Source organism: Hyperolius riggenbachi, chromosome 3 (genome assembly GCF_040937935.1).
Source record: "Hyperolius riggenbachi isolate aHypRig1 chromosome 3, aHypRig1.pri, whole genome shotgun sequence".
NCBI lineage: Eukaryota > Metazoa > Chordata > Amphibia > Anura > Hyperoliidae > Hyperolius > Hyperolius riggenbachi.
The window spans coordinates 62,650,754-62,674,893 of NC_090648.1; the positions used below are offsets into that span (position 1 = coordinate 62,650,754).

Genomic DNA, 24,140 nt, shown 5'->3' on the forward strand with positions numbered 1-24,140 from the left:
TAACAATTAGCACGCTGGTGAAAAGCCCTTTATCATGCCTAAACTCAGTTTAGGCGTGATCAGTTTAGGTGTGATAAGTTTAGGCGTGATAAGTTTAGGCGTGATAAGTTTAAGCACCAACTGGGTTAGCACCGCAGTGCACAGCTGATCAAAAGTTTTGCGCTAGCAAAATCTGGTGCACTTTGCATAGAGTTTAATGGCGCTGCTTTGCGTGCGGGACTTTGAGCACGATCTAAACTTATCTAAACTTATCGCGCCTAAACTTATCACGCCTAAACTTATCACGCCTAAACTTATTACACCTAAACTTATCACGCCTAAACTTATCACGCCTAAACGTATCACGCCTAAACTGACTTTTCACCAGCGTGGTGCAATGGTTATCACGCCTAAAGTCTCTAACTGGGTTAGCACCGCTTTGTGAATCGAGCCCCATGGGCTCGATTCACAAAGCGGTGATAACTCGGTTATCACGCCTAAAAGACTTTAGGCGTGATAACCTTTGCACCACTGAGTTATCACCGATTTTTGCTCTAACTCGCGCGAAGTTTCCGCGTGCGCGCGCAAAGTCCCATAGGGCTTAATGGAATCTTCGCGCGAAGCGCGCGGAAAATTCGCGCGAGTTGCTTCTTATCATGCCTAAAGTGAGTTTAGGCGTGATAAGGGGCTTTTCACTGGCGTGCAAACACTTTGCACCGCTTTGTGAATCAAGCCCCATGTGTGAAACCAGCTTCAGTCTATAACCTGATTAGGTTGCTTTCGGACACCTAGGTGACCCAGGGCCGGTGCTACCCTAGAAGCAAAGGGGGCAATCGCCCTAGGGCCACAGAGCATGTAGAGGCCCCCAGGGTGTCTCTCCCCATCTTAACTGTGGCTCCCTGGCGCCTCTGCAGAGTCTTTGGCAGGGCAACGTATCACCTGTGCTGGCGGGCAGGTGAGACACTACACTGCGAAAGACTCTGCAGGGGCCCTAGGGAGTACAGTTAAGGTGAGAGGTGATTGGGAGAGAGGGTCCACAGCCACCTCAGGGGCCCAGGAGGGAAATTTGGCTGCAACAAAGAACCCCTAATGCCGCTTTTTGGCTGAAGGGTGTCTTTTTGGGAGGCCCCTGGGCTGACTTTGCCCTGGGGCCCCACTGTTACTAGAACCGGCCCTAAGGTGACCCTGTGCTTGGGTGTCCTGCTATTGGTGACCTGCATGAACCCGGCCCGGAATAAGTCCTAAGTAAGGGCTAGTGCACACCGAAATCGCAGTAGCAATCGTTAGCGACTGTGATTTTGTGAAACGATTTTCAGTGCGATTTTTGAATGAATGAGTGTTTTTGCTCATTCATTCAAGCTGAATCGTTCCAAAAAATGCTACATGCAGCGGGTTTTCAATTTGAAAAAGTCACAACGCTGCTGTGGGAACACCCTCATAGGGCAACATTAGCCAAGCACTTTTCAAAACCGCTGGCGATTTGAAGAGCGCTCAAAAGGGCCCTTGGTGTGCACCAGCCCGTAGGTACGCGGTGTGATTAGAAATGTAGATTTAGTCCGGGAGGGCCGTCACCTGCCTCCTCCATCAGCTCAGAGGAAGGAGTTAAATATCAGCTTGGTCCAGAAGGTGAGGCTATGCTCTAAGCTGTTATTTATGCTGTCACTGTCTCATAGCCGCAGTCGGTGCAGCAGATGGCTTGTGGCTTCCTCCCTGTGTATCCCCCTTACCAGTGGCCAATAGAAAGGAGCGTGTGAGTAATGTTGCCGTGGCGCAGACGCCTCCCCCACGCAGGTGACATTCTGCCAGGTCGATGCTGACCAGGCCATTCCTGTCACTGAAGCAGAACCTGGAATCCAGGAAATGTGTCACCGGGGGGAGGGGGACACACTTGCCAGATGACCATATTGATATTTAGTCATCGTTGATAAATCAGACATATTAAATTTAACGGGGGGTTTAACCCCTCAAACCCCACTGGGCATGAATGGAGGCTTGACGGTAACTGACAGAGATATTTGCATTTATTGATCGCTGGGACAGTATGACGGGGCCTTCCCGCTGATCACCGGGCTTCTCTTCCCACTCTGCTATGTGATGATTCCTCTGTGCTGTACAGGGGGAGGAGGGGCTGCAATCACTCAGCTATAGTAACACTACCAGTCTGATGTATGTAGCTTCTGAATGCTTAGCTGTCGATGGATCGGTTGACCTCGCAGAAACGCCTCCAGACGAGCGAGGTTCCTCGGTCCATCTTCCTGCTTGCGATGTCACATGACGGCACATAACGGGCGTGAACCAGAGTTCAAACGAACACGGCACTTTTTACGGGAGTCGTCGGCGATCTTAAAGTGTACCAGAGATATTAAAATACAAAGAATCAATACTTACCCGGGGCTTCCTCCAGCCCCATAAGCACGTGAGTCCTTCGCCTTCCTACCACGCTCTGCCGTTCAGCTGCGATCAGCCCGGGTAACAGGCTCAGTTGCATCAGTCGGTGCCTTCTACGCATGGGCATGCTCTGCGGGAGGCGCATGCGCAGGAGACCCTGACTGACGTGACTGAGCTGTTACCGGGGCTGGTTGCGGACGAACCGCGGCACTTGGGAGGATGGCAAGGGACTTGCACGTGTTTATGGGGCTGGAGGAAGCCCCAGGTAAGTATCGATTCTTTGTATTCTAACAGCTCTGGTTTTCTTTAAAGATCCCATCCGCCGTGATGGTTGTTATCAATTTTTAAATTTTCACTGTGAGTGCCTGCACCACGTCACACCAATTCCGTGTAATGATGTCACTACATGCGGATGCGGCGGTATCATGTGGCGGAAGGAAGTGAGGATTAGCGCAGGCATGACAGCTGAGCATGCAACGCTCACCATGGCTCGGTGGGGGGGGGGGGGGGGGGAGGTGATACACTTAAGAGAACTGGCCAGCATGCTGAAATCTATTAAAAATCTGTCTGCAGTGTGTGGGCAGGCAATAGATCCCACTGTGATCGGATTCAGTCAGAGGGATCTATCTGCAGTGGCAGCAATATGGGAGGCAGAGGTTGCAACTACACTGGGGTCCCCAGACCAGAGGGGCACACTAGGGGCCCTTCTTCATCCATCTTATTAGCTTTGCACTGGTGCTAGGCTAGCAGTGATACCTCTATACATGCATTGCATAGTGGTAATCCTTCACAAACTGTTTCCTTACTAAATACACTTCTCTGACACTGCAGCTGTCCTTGGTAGGTTTTGGGGCTCCATAGCAATAGAGTGCTTGGGCCCCCATGTAAAACTCGCACTGGGCCCCCAAGTTCTTATTTACACTGTAGAAGTTTTTTTTTTTTTGGTGATTCTTGTAAGGGCCATGAATACCTAGGTGAGAAGTGGTGAGAGACCGGGAGCCCAAAGGTGCTGTATCATCAGGTATAGGGAGGATAAACTATGATATAAATATATACTCACAAAGGTGGGTTGCAGTTCCTGCTACCACTGTATAGGCCTGCAGGGAATTAACCGTCCCTACTCCCTGCTCAGTACTCCAGCAGGTCCTGCTGGACACTGGATGGTCGCTCTCCTGTAGTACGATAGACTTTCCAGAAAAAAATGCAAAGCAATTACCTCCAAAGGAGGTCTGACTGGTAATGGGTAGGCTGGAGGCACCCAACCCAATGTGTGTTTTATTATAGTGTTTTAAAGTATAAATAAAAATAATATAAAAAGCATTTTATATTGACCTGAGGAAGCGGCCATGACCCGTGAAATGCGTTGTCAGATTGCTTTTTGAATAAACATTTTTCCAGTTGAACTGGTGTCTATATCTTCTGGAGAGGTAAGCGATCACCTCACTTTTTTTATTATACTTCTTTATTTTTATTTATACTTTAAAACACTATAATAGAACACACATTGGGTGCCTCCATCCTTATTTACGCCACTGTGCATCTGATGGTCGATCTGTTGGCAGATAAAGTGATGTATGGCCGTATACCTTAACTTTTCCATGTATTATACCTCTTCTTGTGACTTCCATCCTATGTAATGGATGTGATCTTAACAACCCAGCCAATACACATTCAGACATCAGAAAGATGTGCTGATTTTTTTTTTTTTAAGACAGATCATAGTTACATAGTTATTTGTGTTGAAAAAAGACATGTCCATCGAGTTCAACTAGAAAATAAAGTACAACACCAGCCTGCCCCCTCACATATCCCTGTTGATCTGTGTTGATCTGTTGTTTAAAGGATCACTACAGGTAGTCCTCGGGTTACGGACGCCCGCTATATGAACGCCCCGCCGATGACGTCACCGCGAGCGCCGGATTGCGGTGATTTAAATGTTTTTAAGTACTTTTACATTGATCTAAAGACGCCATGTGTGTGTGGGGAGGTGAGCAGATACATACCACACACCTTCCATGTCCTGGCGTCACACTCTGCCTCTACAATACACCTCGGTATCATTACACAAATCCGCGTCCTCTGACGCAGGACAGGAGGCGGCCCAGCATACTGCGCATGCGCAGCACAGTACAGTATCTGAGTCAGAGGACGTGGATCTGTGTAATGATACGGAGGTGTTTTGTAGAGGCAGAGGGTGACGCCAGGACATGGGAGGTGTGCGGTATGTATCTGCTCACCTCCCCACACACACATGGCGTCTTTAGATCAATGTAAAAGTACTTAAAAATATTTAAATCACCGCAATCCGGACACTGTCTCGACTTAAGGACGCATTCAGGTTAAGAACGAGCCTACAGTCCCTATCTTGTTCGCTAACCGAGGACTACCTGTACAACAAAAAAGTAAGCAGTTCAAATCTGACAGAGCCAACAGGTTTTGGACTAGTCCATCTCCTCATGGTAGATTCTCAAGGTTTTCTTTGTTTTTAAAAGCATATCCTGAGCAGTAGTTGCTACGTCTAACTGCCAAAATACAGTAGTGTGAAAGTGAGTAGGGAGGCTGGCTGGCATCTTACTATTTTGGCAGTTAGACTTAATTGCTGTTCAGGAAATGCTTTTGAAAACAAAGAAAACCCTGAGAATTCCCCCATGAGAAGATGGACTAATCCAAAACTTGTTGGTTCTATCAGATTTTAACTGCTTACTTTTTTCACTGTAATGGGCCTTTAAAGGAGTCATCAGGCAGAAAATGCTGCCCTCTGATATACAGTACTTAACCGGCGGATTCCTTCAGCCCCTTGCAGACGACATGTCCCACGCTGCAGCGCCGCTGGCCCGGGGTCCTCACCGGTGACCTCCTCTGGTGCGCCTGTGCAAGCGCCACTGTCAAGCCCACGTTGTCTGCGATGTACTGCGCAGGCGCACTAGAGGAGGTCGGGCAGGCAGCTGCGAGCGAGAGTGCGGTTTGGGACGTGTTGGCTGCAAGGGGCTGGAGAAGGCCACGGGTAAGTATATCAGAGGGATTTTCTGCCTGATGACTCCTTTAAGCATAACTGATACATTATTGGAGCGGGAATGTATCAATTACGTCAAAAAGTCATAAAAGTCCAGTATTGTACATCTAGGTTTGAGGCACTAACAATTTTTAGGCAAATTTTTTTTTTTTTGGGGGGGGGGGGGGGGGAGGGGATGGTACAACCTACAGTCCCTATCTTGTTCGCTAACCGAGGACTACCTGTACAACAAAAAAGTAAGCAGTTCAAATCTGACAGAGCCAACAGGTTTTGGACTAGTCCATCTCCTCATGGTAGATTCTCAAGGTTTTCTTTGTTTTTAAAAGCATATCCTGAGCAGTAGTTGCTACGTCTAACTGCCAAAATACAGTAGTGTGAAAGTGAGTAGGGAGGCTGGCTGGCATCTTACTATTTTGGCAGTTAGACTTAATTGCTGTTCAGGAAATGCTTTTGAAAACAAAGAAAACCCTGAGAATTCCCCCATGAGAAGATGGACTAATCCAAAACTTGTTGGTTCTATCAGATTTTAACTGCTTACTTTTTTTTACTGTAATGGGCCTTTAAAGGAGTCATCAGGCAGAAAATGCTGCCCTCTGATATACAGTACTTAACCGGCGGATTCCTTCAGCCCCTTGCAGACGACATGTCCCACGCTGCAGCGCCGCTGGCCCGGGGTCCTCACCGGTGACCTCCTCTGGTGCGCCTGTGCAAGCGCCACTGTCAAGCCCACGTTGTCTGCGATGTACTGCGCAGGCGCACTAGAGGAGGTCGGGCAGGCGGCTGCGAGCGAGAGTGCGGTTTGGGACGTGTTGGCTGCAAGGGGCTGGAGGAAGCCACGGGTAAGTATATCAGAGGGATTTTCTCCCTGATGACTCCTTTAAGCATAACTGATACATTATTGGAGCGGGAATGTATCAATTCCGTCAAAAAGTCATAAAAGTCCAGTATTGTACATCTAGGTTTAAGGCACTAACAATTTCTAGGCAATTTTTTTTTGGGGGGGCGGGGGGATGGTACAACCCCCTTTAAAAGGGGGGTGGGGGTTAGGACTAGGTGTTATGCTAGGTACACATGATGAGATTTTCTGTTCGATTTACTGTCAGATCGATTTTCAATCTGATTTCCAATCAATTTTCCATAGAAGTGAATAAAAAAATCAGATCGGACCTGTTAGAAATAATCGATCTGACAGAAAATCTCATTGTGCGTACCTAGCATTAGAAACGGGGTCTTTATCATATGTGGGTAGATAGTGTACTAGTTAAGGGCCCTGCCTCTGGCAAAGGAGACCAAGGTTGCGAATCTTCGCTCTTCCTGTTCAGTAAGCCTATTCTCATTCAGTAAGGAGTCCTTAGGCAAGACTCCCTAACGCTGCTACTGCCTATAGAGAGCGCCCTAATGGCTGCAGCTCTGGCGCTTTGAGTCCGCCAGGAGAAAATCGCAATATAAATGTTCTGTCTCTTGTCTTGTCATGTGACCAGTTAGGGGTATCCAAATGATGAGGGAGAGGTGAGGAAACCACTGTCAAAAAAAATTGGTGTTACACAGCTGAGACGATAGCCGTGAAGCCAATTCCCAAACTGAGCGTCGCAGAGCCTCCGCGCAGTCACAGCTCCGTCTTCAGAGATGTCCCCCCCGGGATTTACTGCTATGTGGAGTACGCTACAAACAGTGTGTTGTGTTCATCTTTATGTAAAAATCTAATTGTTAAATAGGAACTGAAGCATCCTGCATGTCTGCCAAGTTTCCCACTTGCCCACACACAGCAGATGCTCCGAGCTACACACCAATATTTATGAGGTGGTTAATTATGAATTCTAAAACACATAGGCTCAACACATTAGCATGTGAAATGAGGAGGACTCGCAACCTCTAGCCCTCATCTGCTGGAAGCCCCGCCCCAATTTCACCATATTATTAACCTCATTTGTAATTTGTCCTAAAGCAAACCTTTCAGGCTTTGCTTAGTCATATAAATAGCCACTGCGGCTTGTAGCGCAATTCCAGGAATCTATTAAATTTACTCAAGTTTAACCCTTCCCCTTCCTCCCTAATCCCTGGAAAATGCCAGTGCTATGGCTCTGATTTGCGAAAACCTCTCCCGGCATCTCCAGTAGGTATCAGGGCTGGATTCCTGGAATGGCCACCAAGGCCCTGGTCTTGGAGCGGCTGCAGCCAGAGGGGGTGGCTTGACATGAAAGAGGAGGATGCAGAATGAAAAAGGAGGCTCTAAAAGGGGAGTTACACTTGGCAGCGAGGTGCTGCTGCCCAAGAGAGCTGTACAAATAGAGTACATGGATAGTACACATGGAGTGGCATAAACAAGGCATGTCCCAGGCTGGTGTCTGGACCCGGCCCCTCAGGTGACGTTACAGTGCCGAGGCTATACAGATGCATCACTAGTCTGAAGACTGACAAAGTGTTCTGTTATGTGGGAGGGCGGTAGGAGCAGTGCTGGTGTGACATCAGGTGAGCGGGGTGACCAATGCTCTCAGCCAAAGCAATCCCTGCCCGAGTGGCGGAGGGGGGTCAGGGACTGCCATGTACACACTGGATTTTCAGCAGAGACAGTCTCTACCAACCAGCATGTCAAGGTGGGAGCCATGGGGGGGGGGGGGGCACTCTAATTATGCAGAGCAGGGCACAGAGGAAACTACTTACAAAAGCTCTGGGCACCGGTTCTCTTCACTTGCTACAGCATCAGGTGCTAGGCTGCATTCTTGTACGGCTCTCGATGTGTCACCTGAGGTGCAGCAAAGCAGTAGGCATCTCCAGGCATTGATGAGGAACAGCGCTTGGAGCTTTTGTAAGTGGTTTGCGCTGCATTTGCTCTTAGGAGGGTGGGGGGGGGGGGGTTAGTGTTATGCGGTGCCAGGACAAGGTCCCCCAGCACCCAAGGCTGAGACAATAAAGTGTGCCCCCCCTCCATCCCTTCCATCACACAATGAATGCTATTAGACTAAGAGGTTCCCCAGCCCCTCCCCCCCCCCCCTTACCCCCAAGCAACAGGAAAGGATGTGTATGAGACTCTACTGTAAATGCAAAATGTAGAATAAAAAATAAAATAAGTTGCAGGGGTACAATTTAAAATTTTGCATACAGTGCCACCTGCTGGTTTAATTATAGTATATGTTTATAAATGAGGTCTAGGGGTTCTGTGATTTTTCTTTTTCTTCTCTCAATTTTTGTTATGCAGAGGCTGGACAAGGTGTAACCTCAGGGACGTATCTAGACCAAGCTGCCCCAACTTGCGCCTGGGGCAAGGTCAGGTTTTGGCGCCTAAACTGCCATTCCCCATCCAAATTTTGCCGCCTTTTTAAGAATTCAGCAAACTGCGCCTGGGGCAAGAGACCCACTTGCCCCCCCCTAGATCCGTCCCTGTGTAACCTCTGTGTAGGTAGGCCAAAGGGAAGGCCTACATAAATCTAACTACAGCCTGAACACGCTAAAAGGATTGTCCACATACCGAGAGTCTGTCTAGCCCCCCCTGCAGCAACCACCGCACGTATCACCGCAGTGCTAGCACCTCCCCCCCCCCCCTTTTTTTTCTCTTTTTGCCTCACATGTAACCACTGTGTAGTACTATGTACAGGGGCCAGAAGCAGACAAGAATTGTCCATTTTCTTATGTGGATTAGAGCAAGCAGCTTTTTTGTTTACTATATTTACATGTCATTATTTTGTTCTGTGCAGGTTTACAAGTGGTCCTGAAGTCCATAATGAAAGCCATGATTCCCCTGCTTCAGATTGGGTTGCTGCTGTTCTTTGCTATCCTCATCTTTGCCATCATCGGGCTTGACTTTTATATTGGCAAATTTCATACTTCCTGCTATGAACCAAGTGGTAAGATGGTCTTTTCTTCTTCTTCTTTTTTTTTTTTAGGCTGGGTTCACACTATGCTGGAGCAGAGCCCAGTAAAATGTATGTGCACTGTCTGTTATTTAGTGACTAGACCTCCTTTTGTGAACAAGGCCTTTGTGTGACATGTTCCACCCTACCTATGAGTCCCTTATAGGGAGAAATCTTCTTACGTCCTGTATCTGGGGCAAACTCTGTCTCTACTGTGAGCCCTGGCGGTGGAGCACATAAAAGCAGCTAAGGCTACCGTATGTCTTGCTGTAAGGTTTTCATTCTCTGTAGTACCCCTACATGAGAGTGAAATCTTGTAGAAACGAAAAGAACACAGAGAAACCGGGAGCCAAATCTCGTGTGAAATTGTACAGGCAAATGGAAAATTATGTAGGTCAATAGTTATACTCACAAAGGTTGGGGACAGAGGATGCAACCACTCATATGAGCATGTGGGGAAGGACCGTCCCCACTCGGCCTTGTGAAAGGAAGTCTAGAGGTCGCTGCTCCCAAAACGTTTCTCAAATAGCTTCCTGAAGACAACTAGAAAATGTAAATCCCTCTACAGAGGGTTACTATATGTACTAGACAAGGAGGAAGAGAGGAGCCCAAGGTATAAAAACAAAATAGATTATATCTATATTTAAGGTGATCTCACCTTAAAGATGCCACATTCAAGGTTATGATGCTTTCAATATAGACAAAATGTATTGTGCACATCAGACTACGTGTTTCGCAGCCAGAAAGAAATGCTTCATCAGGTCAAATTCAAGTGCCTTAAAAAAGTTAAATATGAACTTCAATTGTGACAGCACCAATGTAGCTTGACGTGCAGCGATCAGCCCTGGAGTGCACAGGGCATTACATCAAATAGAGAGTGTGTGCTACAGACATCTGAGGAAAGAGCTAAACTCTGAAACGCCGTGCGTCATGGTGACCCGGCTCACACTCAGTACTGCTTGTTATAGATTTTAAATGTTCTAATAAATTCTGATTTTAGACGGTGCGGATCCTGCTATCCTATTTAAAAAAGTTAAATGACAGTTGCTCAGAAGCAGAAAACAATCTTACATCAAATTCCAAAAATTAAATATAATAAATCATATAAAATCATACAGTATATAGTAGATATGACAAAGCATAATTTGAACCCCACATATAAATGTATAGATATAAGAATATAAATATGCCAGTAAAAAAAAGCCAGAAAAACTTTGCGACCAAATAAATACATACAGTATATAAACAACAATAAACAATCACAGTCTGCTTAAACTAATACCACACACATAATTAAATGTTTCCATGTTTTTATTGAACACACCATGTAAACATTCACAGTGCAAGTGGAAAAAGTATGTGAACCCTTGGATTTTATAACTGATTGAACCTCCTTTGGCAACAACAACTTAAACCAAATGTTTCCTGTGGTTGCAGATCAGATGTGCACAACGGTCAGGAGTAATTTTTGACCATTCCTCTTTACAGAACTGTTTCAGTTCAGCAATATCACTTTCTTGAGGTCATTCCACAGCATCTCAATCGGCTTGAGGTCTAGGATTCTGACTGGGCCCCTCGAGAAGGCATTTTTTTTTCTGTTAAAGCCATTCTGTTGTTGATTTACTTCTATGCTTTAGGTCGTTGTCCTGTTGCAGCACCCATCTTCTGCTGAAATTCAGCTGGTGGACAGATTGCCATAAAGTGAACCAGAGTTGAAAATAAACGAATGAGATAAACAATTGGATCTGTCCTTCTACTCCTAAAAATGACTCTTTTAGATATCTCAAGGTTTTACTTTATGCATAAACATTTACAAAGCAGATGTAATGGTTTATAGTCTCTGCTCAATTGCAGTATCTATAGAGTCCCAGAGTGAAAATACCTGAACTATTGACCTTTTTATATTTTCCCTCACGGTAAAAACCCAGGTATCTGCTTAGGAAAGTGTTTTATAGCTGTCATTTGTTATCAGTGAGCCGACTGGGTCCTGACTGGAAATTTTTTTATAGCTAATTATAAACTCCTTCAGGCAAGGAAAAAAGGAAAGGAGCACAGCATAGTTGTCTGTGTTCTTGCCACTGTATATGCACATGTCTATTTCATCATGTCACATGTCATCTCTGGTACACTTTAAGCTCTCCTGCAAAATGTCTTGATAAACTTTGGAATTAATTTTTCCTTCGATGATAGCAATTTGTCCAGGCCCTGACGCAGCAAAGCAGCCCCAAACCATGGAGCCCCCATCACCATACTTCACAGTTGGGATGAGGTTTTGATGTTGGTGTGCTGTGCCTTGTTTTCTCCACACATAGGCCTCAATTCACTAAGCTTTATCAAACACTTTATCAAACGTTTGAGAATTTTCCTCATGGGTAAAATCTAATTTTGAATTCACTAAGGTGTTATAGATTTATTGAAGTTTTATCAATAAAACATTCGATAAATATATAACACCTTAGTGAATTGAAAACTAGATTTTACACATGAGGAAAATTATCAAATGTTTGATAAAGTGTTTGATAAAGCTTAGTGAATTGAGGCCAATGTGTTGTGTGTTTCTTTCAAACAACAGAGTGGGTGGTTAGGAAAACATTTTGAAATCTCTAGTCTGTAAAAGACCCAGCTACATTCAGGATATTATACACCCCCTGAACCAACTGGTGGCCATCGGCCCAGTGCCTGGAAGCACCATTCTTGCCACTGTGGATGTAGAGTCTCTCTACACCATCATCCCCCATAATGATGGTATTGCGGCCTGTCGCAAATAGTTTCAAGGTTTGGACACACCTATAAAACCAATTGCTGGACTGATGAGATTCATTCTCACCCACAATTATTTCACTTTTGGAGAGGACCTCTATTTACAGTAAAGGGGAGTGGCAATGGGCTTACGATTTGCACCGCAGTACGCAAATCTCTTCATGGCAAAGATTGAAGAAGAATACCTGGATCTTTGTTATATAAAACTCATGGCCTACTTTCGTTTTAAAGACGATATCTTGATCATCTGGTCTGTAGGTGAGGAGGATCTTAAAGGACTTATGAGGCCAAGTACAGTAAAAAAAAAAATAAAAAAAGTTAGCTACCTGGATCAGCTTGTAAGGCACGGAGGACGCGGCTGTGCGGCTGCGCAGCTCTAAGGCCAACCCCCCGATCCACGCTACTGTTATTTAGTCGGGGGGTTGGCCTTAGAGCTGCGCAGCCGCACTCGTGGCTATGCGGACTGCGCGGCCAGCTCCGGCGCCCATCTTGGTACAGGCTGGGGAGCCCGACCCGGGCCGCGCGGTCGGGGACCGTTCGGGGGGCTGTTCGGCGGCGGGGACCAGGCGGAACGGCACGGAGGGCGCGGACGGCGTCCTCCGTGCCTTACAAGCTGATCCAGGTAGTTAACTTTTTTTATTTTTTTTACTGTACTTGGCCTCGTAAGTCCTTTAACCAATTTCACAGGAACTTCAATGCCTTCCAACCCACAATCAAACTGAAACTGAGCCACTCTCACAGGGAGATTAACTTTCATGACACCATCATATACATCAGAGAGAACAGCTTACAAATGTCCATGTCCCGCAAACCGTCAGATCGTCCCACATACCTCAGGTATTCCACCCCAAACATATAAAGAATTCCATAATTTACAGTCAGGCAATAAGATACAATCGGATCTGTTCTGGTAGGGATGACAGAGACAAACACCTGGGTTACCTGAAGAAGAATTTAATTAAACAGGGATGTTGAAGCAGTAGAGTGTTGTACCGTGTTAGCCATCAGTAAAAGCAAGGAGCGTGGAATCAGGATGATAATATTTATTGGCTAACTTAGAGATGCGTAAACAGTGAGCTTTCGGCTTATAAAAAGCCTTTGTCGGACTGGTTCCTGACCAGAACTGAAAAACACAGCTTATATACACTGACATACAGAGGAGAAACATTCTTTAGCAAACATAAATGTAATTAGATGCCTTAACTGTTATGGCTGGTACGCACGAGTAACAAATTTCTCTCAGAGACAAGAGACAAAAAAAAGGCAGCGACAGTTTGTCGCCAGGTCCCTCTGTGCAACAGCTGTACACACAGCACACAGAGGGACAGAGATGCTTTGGAAGCTGTCGCCGAAGGTTCCTCCCCCCGCCGGAAGCTCCATACATTGTGTATGGGGTTGCTGTCGCTAGGCCGCATACACACACGGTACGCGTGGCGGACTAGCGACAGTTGCGGCGACAGCTGTTGCCGACAATTGGCCGCGCCAATCGCCTGGCGACAGCTCTGAGTAGTGACGGTTCAGTGTGCGCGCCTCATACACACGGGCGACCTGTCGCCGCAACACGCGCGTGCCACGTGATTGCGGCGACAGTTGTAGCCCATGTGTATGAGCCATTACTCAGGAAGCTTTCCTAGGCATCCTGGCTGAATTGATAAGATCAACAGTTCCCTCAACATAACATAATGTAGACTCAGGTGATGGGGAGACATCATAAATTCCGAGTTCAAATTGTAACTGGTCTGGTTACATGCGCCATTAGTTCTAAGCTAAAGAGAATTGTGGCATTTGAAACCAGCACATGAAAGCAAATACAATGAATAGTGACAGTAAACATCATCTTACACAGCATATGGCACAAAAAAATGAATGAAAAGATAGAAAAATTGAAAGAATTGTGGCATTTAAAACCCATCGTACCAGCACAAGAAGTTAGAGTCCTTGTTTAAACCATCTTCTACAGTTTTGAACCAATGTATAAACTTTGTTTCTTGTGTTAGTCTCATATTTTCCGATTTGAAGCCACCCATTAATACAGTGATGCGAAAATCGTGTAAGCTGTGTCCAGGTAAACAAAAGTGTGTTGGTATTGGGAGATCAGTATATTTTGTAATAATATACTGTATGTACAGTATATAAACTGTATGTCAGTGTATATAAGCTGTGTTTTTCAGTTTTTGTAAGGAACCAGTCCGACGAAGGCTTTTTATAAGCCGAAAGCTCACTGTTCACTCATCTCTAAGTTAGCCAATAAATGTTATCATCCTGATTCAAAACTCCTTAAAGGGAAGGTTCAGGGACTAACTAAAAAAAATAAAAATCCATTTGCACTTACCTGGGGCTTCCTCCAGCCCGTGGCAGGCAGGAGGTGCCCTCGGCGCCGCTCCGCAGGCTCCCGGTGGTCTCCGGTGGCCGACCCGACCTGGCCAGGCCGGCGGCCAGGTCGGGCTTCTTCTGCGCTCCATAGTGCGTTTCACGCCGGCGCGCTGACGTCATTGGACGTCCTCCGGGCTGTACTGCGCAGGCTCAGTAGTTCTGAGCCTGCGCAGTACAGCCCGGAGGACGTCCGATGACGTCATCGGGCCGGCGTGAAACGCACCATGGAGCGCAGAAGAAGCCCGACCTGGCCGCCGGCCTGGCCAGGTCGGGTCGGCCACCGGGAGCCTGCGGAGCGGCGCCGAGGGCACATCCTGCCTGCCACGGGCTGGAGGAAGCCCCAGGTAAGTGGAAATGGATTTTTATTTTTTTTAGTTAGTCCCTGAACCTTCCCTTTAATTAAACAGGGATACAATTATCTAATGGCTGAGACCCAAATCAAGAAAGCTAACAATATCCCTAGGACTCAGCTCCTGGAATACAACCAAAACCAGGAAGAGAGCCGTGTCCCACTGGTAGTCACCTACAACCCACACCTGCAAATCTTAAGAAAGATTTCAAAAGAACTTCATCCTGTTCTACACAAGGATCAGAGACTGAGAAAAATATTCCCTGAACCTCCCCTCCTAGTGTTCCGACAGCACCCAATCTTAAACAGATGATAGTCAGGAGTGCCTTAAAGAGGAACTCCAGTGAAAATAGTGTAAAAAAAAAAAGTGCTTCATTTTTACAATAATTATGTATAAATGATTTAGTCAGTGTTTGTTCATTGTAAAAGCTTTCCTCTCCCAGATTTACATTCTGACATTTATTACATGGTGACATTTTTACTGTGGGCAGGTTATGTAGCTGCTGCTAGCTGTTTTGGCCGTTGGAGACAGCTGTAAACAGCTATTTCCTGTCTGTGAACCTTGTTACATTGTGGAAAACTGGCAAAAGTACTGCGGTCCTCAGAGCTTCTTGTAGGAGGGGTTTCACCACAATATCAGTCATACAGCGCCCCCTGAAGGTCTGTTTGTGAAAAGCAATAGATTTCTCATGTAAAAGGGGGTATCAGCTACTGATTGGGATGAAGTTAAATTCTTGGTTGGAGTTTCTCTTTAAATAGGCCAGAACAGAATGGAACATTCCCCTGCCGAGGGAAAAGGTGTGGGACCTGTAAACACATTCATTCCACCGACACTATACTAATACCAGGTACACAACAGGAATACAAAGTACAAGGCACCTTTTCCTGCGACTCATCTAATCTGGTGTACCTGATCATGTGTGCAAAATGCCCCAAAGGAATTTATGTAGGAGAAACAAGACAACCTCTACGTGATCACATGACACACCACAGGTTCACTATTAACAGCAGAAAAAAGGATATTACAAAATATACTGATCTCCCAATACCCACACACTTTTGTTTACCTAGACACAGTTTAAGCGATTTTTTCGTCACTGTATTAATGGGTGGCTTCAAAGCGGAAAACTTAAGACTAACACAAAAAACTAAGTTTATACATTGGTTCAAAACTGTAGAAGATGGTTTAAACAGAGACTCTAACTTCTTGTGCTGGTACGATGGGTTTTAAATGCCACAATTCTTTTTATTTTATTTTTTTCTATGTTTTCATTTTTGGTTTCATATGCTGGTAAGATGGTGTTTACTGTTACTATTAATTTTATTTGCTTTCATGTGCTGGGAAGATGGTTTTAAATGCCACAATTCTCTTTAGCTTAGAATTAATGGTGCATGTAATAATCAGCCCAGTTACAATTTGAACTCGGAATTTAAGATGTCTCCCATCACTAGAGTCTGCTTTATGTTATGTTGAGGAAACTTTTGATCTTATCAATTTAGCCAGGATGCCTGGGAAAGCCTCCTGAAGTAACAGTTAAGGGGCCCATACACTGAGCCGATTAGTGGGCAATCGATCGATTTGCGGCCGATTTTGATCAATTTCAATCGATCTGACATGCTGGAGAATCTAGGTCGATCTGTTGACATTGCTTATCATTTTGCATTGGACCTAATGGAAATTTGATGGCAAAAAAATGCCATCAGATCGATTTTCAATAGATTTTCATACTGAAATCTCTTGGAAATCTGTTCCTAGTAAAAAAATGTTGCTAAACACATCAAATAGATCAGAAATCTATCTGATGATCTATCTGCTGCTAATCTAACAAGTGTATGGCCACCTTTAAGGCATCTAATTACATTTATTTATGTTTGCTAAAGAATGTTTTTCCTCTGTATGTCAGTATATATAAGCTGTGTTTTTCACATTTTGTCAAGAACCAAGTCCTTATTATAAGCCAAAAGCTTACTGTTCATTCATCTCTAAGTTAGCCAATAAATGGTATCATCCTGATTAAAAACTCCTTGCTCTTTCAAACAACTCAACTTTGCTTTCATCTGTCCACAGAATATTTTGCCAGTACTGCTGTGGAACATTGAGGTGCCCTTTTACAAACTTTAAACATGCGGCAATGTTTTTATTTTTGGACAACAGTGGCTTCCTCTGTGGTATCTTCCCATGAACTCCATTCTTGATAAGTGTTTTACATATCATAGATTCGCTAACAGGGATGTTAGCATATGCCAGAGACTTTTGTAAGTCTTTAGCTGACACTCTAGGATTCTTCTTTACCTCATTGAGCATTCTGTGCTGTGCTCTTGCAGTCATCTTTACAGGACAGCCACTCCTAGGGAGAGTAGCAGCAGTGCTGAACTTTCTCCATTTATAGACAATTTGTCTCACCGTGGACTGCAAGGCTTTAGAAGATACTTTTATAACCCTTTCCAGCTTTATGCAAGTCAACAATTCTTAATTTAGCGTTCTTTTGTCCTAGGCATCATTCACATCAGGCAATGCTTTTTGGGAAAAGCAAACACAAAACTGGTGTGTGTGTTTTATAGGGCAGCTGTAGCCAACACCTCCAATCAGGGGCGTAGGGCCTGTGGTCGCAACCGTCGCCACGGCGACCTGGGCCCGGCTCCTGAAGAGGCGGGGGAGGGGCCTGGGGGGGCCATGTCTTTTTGTAGTGCCGACCGTGCGGCCCGTGCGCGCTATTGGGAGGGGGCACCCGCGGGGAGGGCAGCCCGACCTCTCCCTCCCTACCTCTCCCCGCCCCCCCCCCCCCCCCTTCAGATGCAGAGTGAGCGGCGCACGGAAGCGCTGTAGGCTGAACTTACCTCCGTCCCTGCGTTCCAAGCGCCGCTGATCTCCTCCCGCTGTATAGATGCTGATACACACTGCTTCCGGCTAAACAGGAAGCAGTGTGTAACAACATCTATACAGCGGGAGGAGATCAGCGGCGCAGGGACGGAGGTGAGTTCTGCCTACAGCGCTTCCGTGCGCCGCGCTCTCTGCATTTGAAGGGGGGGGGGGGGGCCCGGGGAGAGGAAGGGAGGGAGAGGTCGGGCTGCCCTCCCCGCAGCTGCGGCTCCCCTCTTCATTATGGGGGGGCACCTACCTACCTACCTACCTACCCTATCCTGGGGGGCAGCTACCCACCTAACCTATCCTGGGGGGGCAGCTACCTAATCTAACCTATCCTGGGGGGCAGCTACCTAATCTAACCTATCCTGGGGGGACAGCTACCTAATCTATCCTGGGGGGCAGCTACCTACCTAACCTATCCTGGGGGGGGCAGCTACCTAATCTATCCTGGGGGGGCAGCTACCTACCTAACCTATCCTGGGGGGGCAGCTACCTACCTAATCTATCCTGGGGGGGCAGCTACCTACCTAACCTATCCTGGGGGGCAGCTACCTACCTAATCTATCCTGGGGGGGGCAGCTACCCACCTAACCTATCCTGGGGGGCAGCTACCCACCTAACCTATCCTGGGGGGGCAGCTACCTACCTAACCTATCCTGGGGGGGCAGCTACCTAACCTATCTTGGGGGGGCAGCTACCTACCTAACCTATCCTGGGGGGGGGGGCAGCTACCTACCTAACCTATCCTGGGAGGGCAGCTACCTACCTAACCTATCCTGGGGGGCAGCTACCTACCTAACCTATATTGGGGGGGCAGCTACCTACCTAACCTATCCTGGGGGGCAGCTACCCACCTAACCTATCCTGGGGGGGCAGCTACCTACCTAACCTATCCTGGGGGGCAGCTACCTACCTAATCTATCCTGGGAGGGCAGCTACCTACCTAACCTATCCTGGGGGGCAGCTACCTACCTAACCTATCCTGGGGGGGGGGCAGCTACCTACCTAACCTATCCTGGGGGGGAAGCTACCTAACCTATCCTGGGGGGGGGCAGCTACCTACCTAACCTATCCTGGGGGGCAGCTACCCACCTAACCTATCCTGGGGGGGCAGCTACCTACCTAACCTATCCTCGGGGGCAGCTACCTAACCTATCCTGGGGGGGGGGCAGCTGCCTACCTAACCTATCCTGGGGGGGGAGGCAGCTACCTACCTAACCTATCCTGGGGCGGCAGCTACCTACCTAACCTATCCTGGGGGGGCAGCTACCTACCTAACCTATCCTGGGGGGGCAGCTACCTACCTAACCTATCCTGGGGGGGCAGCTACCTACCTAACCTATCCTGGGGGGCAGCTACCCACCTAACCTATCCTAGGGGGGGGGGGGCAGCTACCTACCTAACCTATCCTGGGGGGGGCAGCTACCTAATCTAACCTATCCTGGGGGGCAGCTACCTAATCTAACCTATCCTGGGGGGCAGCTACCTAATCTATCCTGGGGGGCAGCTACCTAATCTATCCTGGGGGGCAGCTACCTAATCTATCCTGGGGGGCAGCTACCTACTCTAACCTATCCTGGGGGGCAGCTACCTACTCTAACCTATCCTGGGGGGCAGCTACCTACTCTAACCTATCCTGGGGGGCAGGTACCTACTCTAACCTATCCTGGGGGGCAGCTACCTACTATAACCTATCCTGGGGGAAGCTACCTAATCTAACCTATCCTGGGGGAAAGCTACCTAATCTATCCTGGTGGGCAGCTACCTAACCTATACTGGGGGGCACCTACCTCATCTAACCTATACTGGGGGGCAGCTACCTAATCTAACCTATACTGAGGGGCACCTACCTATCTAACCTGGGGGCACTTACTTGTCTAACCTGTATTCGGGGCACCTAGCTAGCCTATACAGGTGGCAACTATACTGGCTACCTATATTGGAGGCACCTACCTAACTAACCTATACTGGGGGCACCTACCTATCTAACCTATGCTGGGGGCAACTATTCTGGCTACCTATATTAGAGGCACCCACCTAGCTAACCTGTACTGGGGGCACCTATCTATCTAACTTATACCGGCGGCGCCTGCCTATCTAACCTATACTGGGGGCAACTATACTGGCTACCTATGCTGGAGGCACCTACCTGGCTAACCTATACCGGGGGCAACTATACTGGCTTACCTATGCCTGGCTACCTATACTGGGGGGACCTATAGCTGGCTATAGGGATTCGGATATGTGTGTGCGTCGGGTGTTGCCGGGGAGGGGGGCTGTTGTTGCCGTGGGGGGGGGGCCCACATCCAGATTCCGCATCAGGGCCCAGAGGTTTGTAGCTACGCCACTGCCTCCAATCTCATCTCACTGATTGGACTCCAGCTGGCTGACACCTCACTCCAATTAGCTCTTTGAGATGTCATTAGTCTAGGGGTTCACATTCCTTTTCCACCTGCACTGTGAATGTTTACGTGTTGTGTTCAATAAAAACATGGAAACATTTAGTTATTTGTGTGGTATTAGTTTAAGCAGACTGTGATTGTCTATTGTTGTGACTTAGATGAAGATCACATCACATTTTATGAATTTGTGCAGAAATCCATATCATTCCAAAGGGTTCACATACTTTTTATTGCTACTGTAATAGGTGCTGCAGCAGGGAACACATCTGCCAGATAAGGAAAGATACTGTCACTTCTCCCTTACTTCCTTTGCCCATCATACGTAGCTACAGGTGCCCCTTAGTATTAGGTAGCCAGAAGTACCTTCAATATTAAGTAGCCAGAGGTGCCCCTGACTGAAGGAAGAATGCAGTGGAATGCAGAGAGCTGGGTGAGTAACCTCTCATTTACACTCTCTTCAGAACTCTGCATAAGGAGGCGCTCAGGGAGGGGACTGAGCCGCCTTTCCATCATCAGGCGCCTGTAGGCTCGTGCCTACAATGCCTTATGGTAAAACCGGCCCTGCTTATTACATCTTGAAAGCTGCGTGAGATTCTGCATATATGCGGGATGCACAGCATATGTTTAATTAATGATGTGACTTGCTTGAGACAGGAAACTGTAGCTCTTGTTTACATATAACTATAGTGTTGGATTTGCCATTTATCAGAAGGTAGATCATCAAATGCCAGAAGTTGTGTTGCCCGATGCATAAGCAGACCGCAAATAGCTTGTATTGTGCTGCCCCAGAACATACATAGACAAATTACACGCTATGGAGAGCGGATCTAGCCTGAATTATAATTTCCATTTAGATCAGGCACCGCCCAGCACTCCAGATACTGATAATGATCCAGCAATTCCAGCAATTCTGTAAAGCTGCTCCTTAGAAAGGAAATGTGGCTGCTTTAGAGAAAAGGGAAATATAATGGAAAAGACTTGCATACATGGGAGCAGAAGAGGAAGAAATAGCCGGAGTTGTGCAGCACTGAAGCGAGATAATAGATGCACCCGCAGCTCTCCGGGATCTCAATGTACTCTTTTTTTATTTTTTATTAAAGTGTTAGTGCATTTATGCTTAAAGTGAACCAGAGACGAAGCACCTCATGTATTTTACCATATATATCAATGGGAACATGACAGTAAACAACTACCCTGCTCTCTGTTTCATTCTTCTCTGCTAAATCTGCCTGTTATCAGCCCTGATAAGAATCCCTGACTGAGCATTCCGTCTAGCTTTGCCCAGAATGATTATAGCTGAGTCAGTCTTCTGTGATGTCTGTTCAAGCCCAAGCCTGCCCCCTTGTGGCTCTGCTTTCCTGCTATTTTTCCTCAAAGCAGCAAAGCAGAGCCACAAGGGGGCAGGTTTGGGCTTGAAAAGACATCACAGAAGACTGACTCAGCTATAATCATTCCAGTGAAAGCTAGACTGAATGCTCAGTCGGGGATTCTTATCAGGGCTGATAACAGGCAGATTTAGCAGAGAAGAATGAAACAGAGAGCAGGGTAGGTGTTTACTGTTATGTTCCCATTGATATATATGGTAAAATACATGAGGGTGCTTCGTCTCTGGTTCCCAGCGAACCTGAACTCAGAATTTCCTCTATGCACTAGAAGATAAGCAGCAACATAGTATTCTTTAAAGAAAACATTACTTTGTTACAGCCGGTGCAAATCCTGCAATAAATCTGCAGTGTGTCTACTTCCTGCTTTTATGGGAGCAGACATTGGGTTAACATCCTGTGTTAGCAAATTTAGTTGCTTTGCCAAGGCAGCCAACTGCCTGAGTTGAGAGGCCAAATTACAATTTGTAATTAGACACAGATGAAGGCGAATTAGACAGGCTAAACTCTCTAAATACACACAGGGTGCATTTCTCTAGGTTTTCCTTCTGTTCCATAAAAGAGTTCAAGTCCACTTTAAAGAGAACCTGTGTTCATATCACAGGAAACAAAGCAATCTTGTGAGAAGACTATACAGCCAGCCGTCCTATGACTGCTCCATATCTCACTTTTGCCTTATTTTGCTTTGCTCTGAGTTTACTTTTTATATGTGTATGGAGGGTTGTGCCTGCCCCTTCCTCCCTGAACCCTTCCTGGTGTGTCCAGTAATCACGGATGCAGAATAACTGGAACTAGGTTTATTTACAAGTTGCTGCAGTTCAGTACATCAAGCCCATCCTCATCGCCAGTTCCTTGTGCTCAGTAATCACCTTACCTCCCAACTTTTAGAGTTAAAGCCGTCCTAAACCCAGGACTTCCTCTCTGCTCTAAAATATAAGCAACAGCATAATAACCTATACAGAAAATAACATTTCCTTGTTACAGCTTATAGAGCTCCTCAGAGATGCAACAGTATAGTTACTTCCTTTGCTGGTTTGCTGGGAGCACATAGAGTGTTAAACTCCTGTGTTTACATATAGCCTGTCTGAAAGGAACACCAATTATAATGGCTCATTACTAGCAGATAAAGGAGAATTAAGGTCCGTACACACGCCGGACTGGAGGCAACGACGGGTCCGTCGTCACCTCCCGCTGGGTGGGCGTTGCAGCGACAGTCTTGCGTGTGTACAGTCTGTCGACGGACTGATACGGCTGTTTCTGAGCTATCCGCCAGGCGGATCGTTTAGAAACAGCCGAATCAGTCTGCAGACAGACTGTACACACGCCGGACTGTCGCTGGAACGCCCACCCAGCGGGAAGTGACGACGGACCCGTCGTTGCCTCCAGTCCGGCGTGTGTACGGACCTTAAGACAGGCTGCCAGGCCTCGATTTACATTACAGAAGGCTATAAGCACAGATGTCCTGGCACCCTAGATTTCACCCTCCATGAACCTAAAACCCCCTGCCGTACCGCACAGCAAGTGTGCTGGTTGGCCCAGCTGTCCTTCTCCCTTACTTCCCTTACCCATCATAGGTAGCTACAGGTGTCCCTTAGTATTAGATAGCCAGAGGTACCCTCAGTAGTAAGTAGCTAGAGGTGCCCCCAAGTATTAGGTAGCCAGAGGCTTCTCAGTATTAAGTAGCTACAGGTCCCACCGAAAGAAAGGGAGATCTCGCCAAGAGCTGGGTAACCTCTCATTTACACTCTGCTTGGGACTCTGCATAGGGAATGAGAGAGTAGGGCATTGGGGAGGGGAGTGAGCCGCCTTTCCATCATCAGCCGCTGGTAGGCACATGCCTACAGTGCCTTATATTAAAAATCCGGCTCTGCAGGCTGTTATCTCTAAATGCAAACAGGGTGGGTTTCTCCGTGTTTTCCTTCTCTCCTGTGGAAGAGTTTAGGTCCTCTTTAAAGAGGAACTGTCACGAAAATCTTAAAATTTAAAATGCATACAAATAAGAAGTACATTTCTTTCTGAAGAAAATAAGCCATAAATTACTTCTCTCCTATGTTGCTGTCACTTACAGTAAGTAGTAGAAATCTGACATTACCGACAGATTTTGGACTAGCCCATCTTCTCATAGGGATTTCTCAGAGTTTTCTTTATTTTTAAAGCACTTTGTGAATGGCAGTTGCTCCGTCCAACCGCCAAAATAGTGTGCAGCGAGCAGGGAGGCTGGCCGGCATCTTTATATAAATCTTTTTCAGGGAATGTCTTTATAAAGAATAAAGGGTTTTTGTCAGGGTTTTTCACCTTCCTCTGGATCAACAGGGATATGTGAGGGAGCAGGCTGGTGTTGTACTTAGTTCTTTGGTTGAACTCGATGGACGTATGTCTTTTTTTTAACCCATGTAACTATGTAAAGGCCATGCTGAGAATCCCCCTATGGAGAGATGGACTAGCCCAAAGTTGGTAATGTCCGATTTCTACTACCTACTGTAAGTGACATCAACATAGGAGAGAAGTAATTTATGGCTCATTTTACTCTGGGAGAAATGGACTTCTTATTTGTATATGTTTTAAATTTTAAGATTTTCGCAACAGTTCCTCTTTAAGAAAGAGGGACACATTAAGACATGCCCCTGCCACACATCTAGCCACGCCCAGCCACACCCCTAGTCACGCATATCGCAAAGAATTTATAAGCAAAAGATGTCATTTTATCATTCAAACCACACTGTTCCTTTCTATCCTTTCTATTCCAAAATAACATTTAAGAGTAACAAATATATTACTTT

General features: G+C 46.6%; 1 protein-coding gene across 1 annotated transcript in view; it reads left to right on the forward strand.

Moving 5' to 3' along the window:
- Positions 1-24,140, forward strand: part of CACNA1A (calcium voltage-gated channel subunit alpha1 A) — a 313,214-nt gene that overhangs the window by 61,973 nt on the left and 227,101 nt on the right. The window contains exon 4 of the mRNA XM_068274204.1: positions 9,073-9,222. Within this exon, the coding sequence (XP_068130305.1) occupies positions 9,073-9,222 (150 nt within the window). The remainder of the gene's footprint in view (positions 1-9,072; positions 9,223-24,140) is intronic.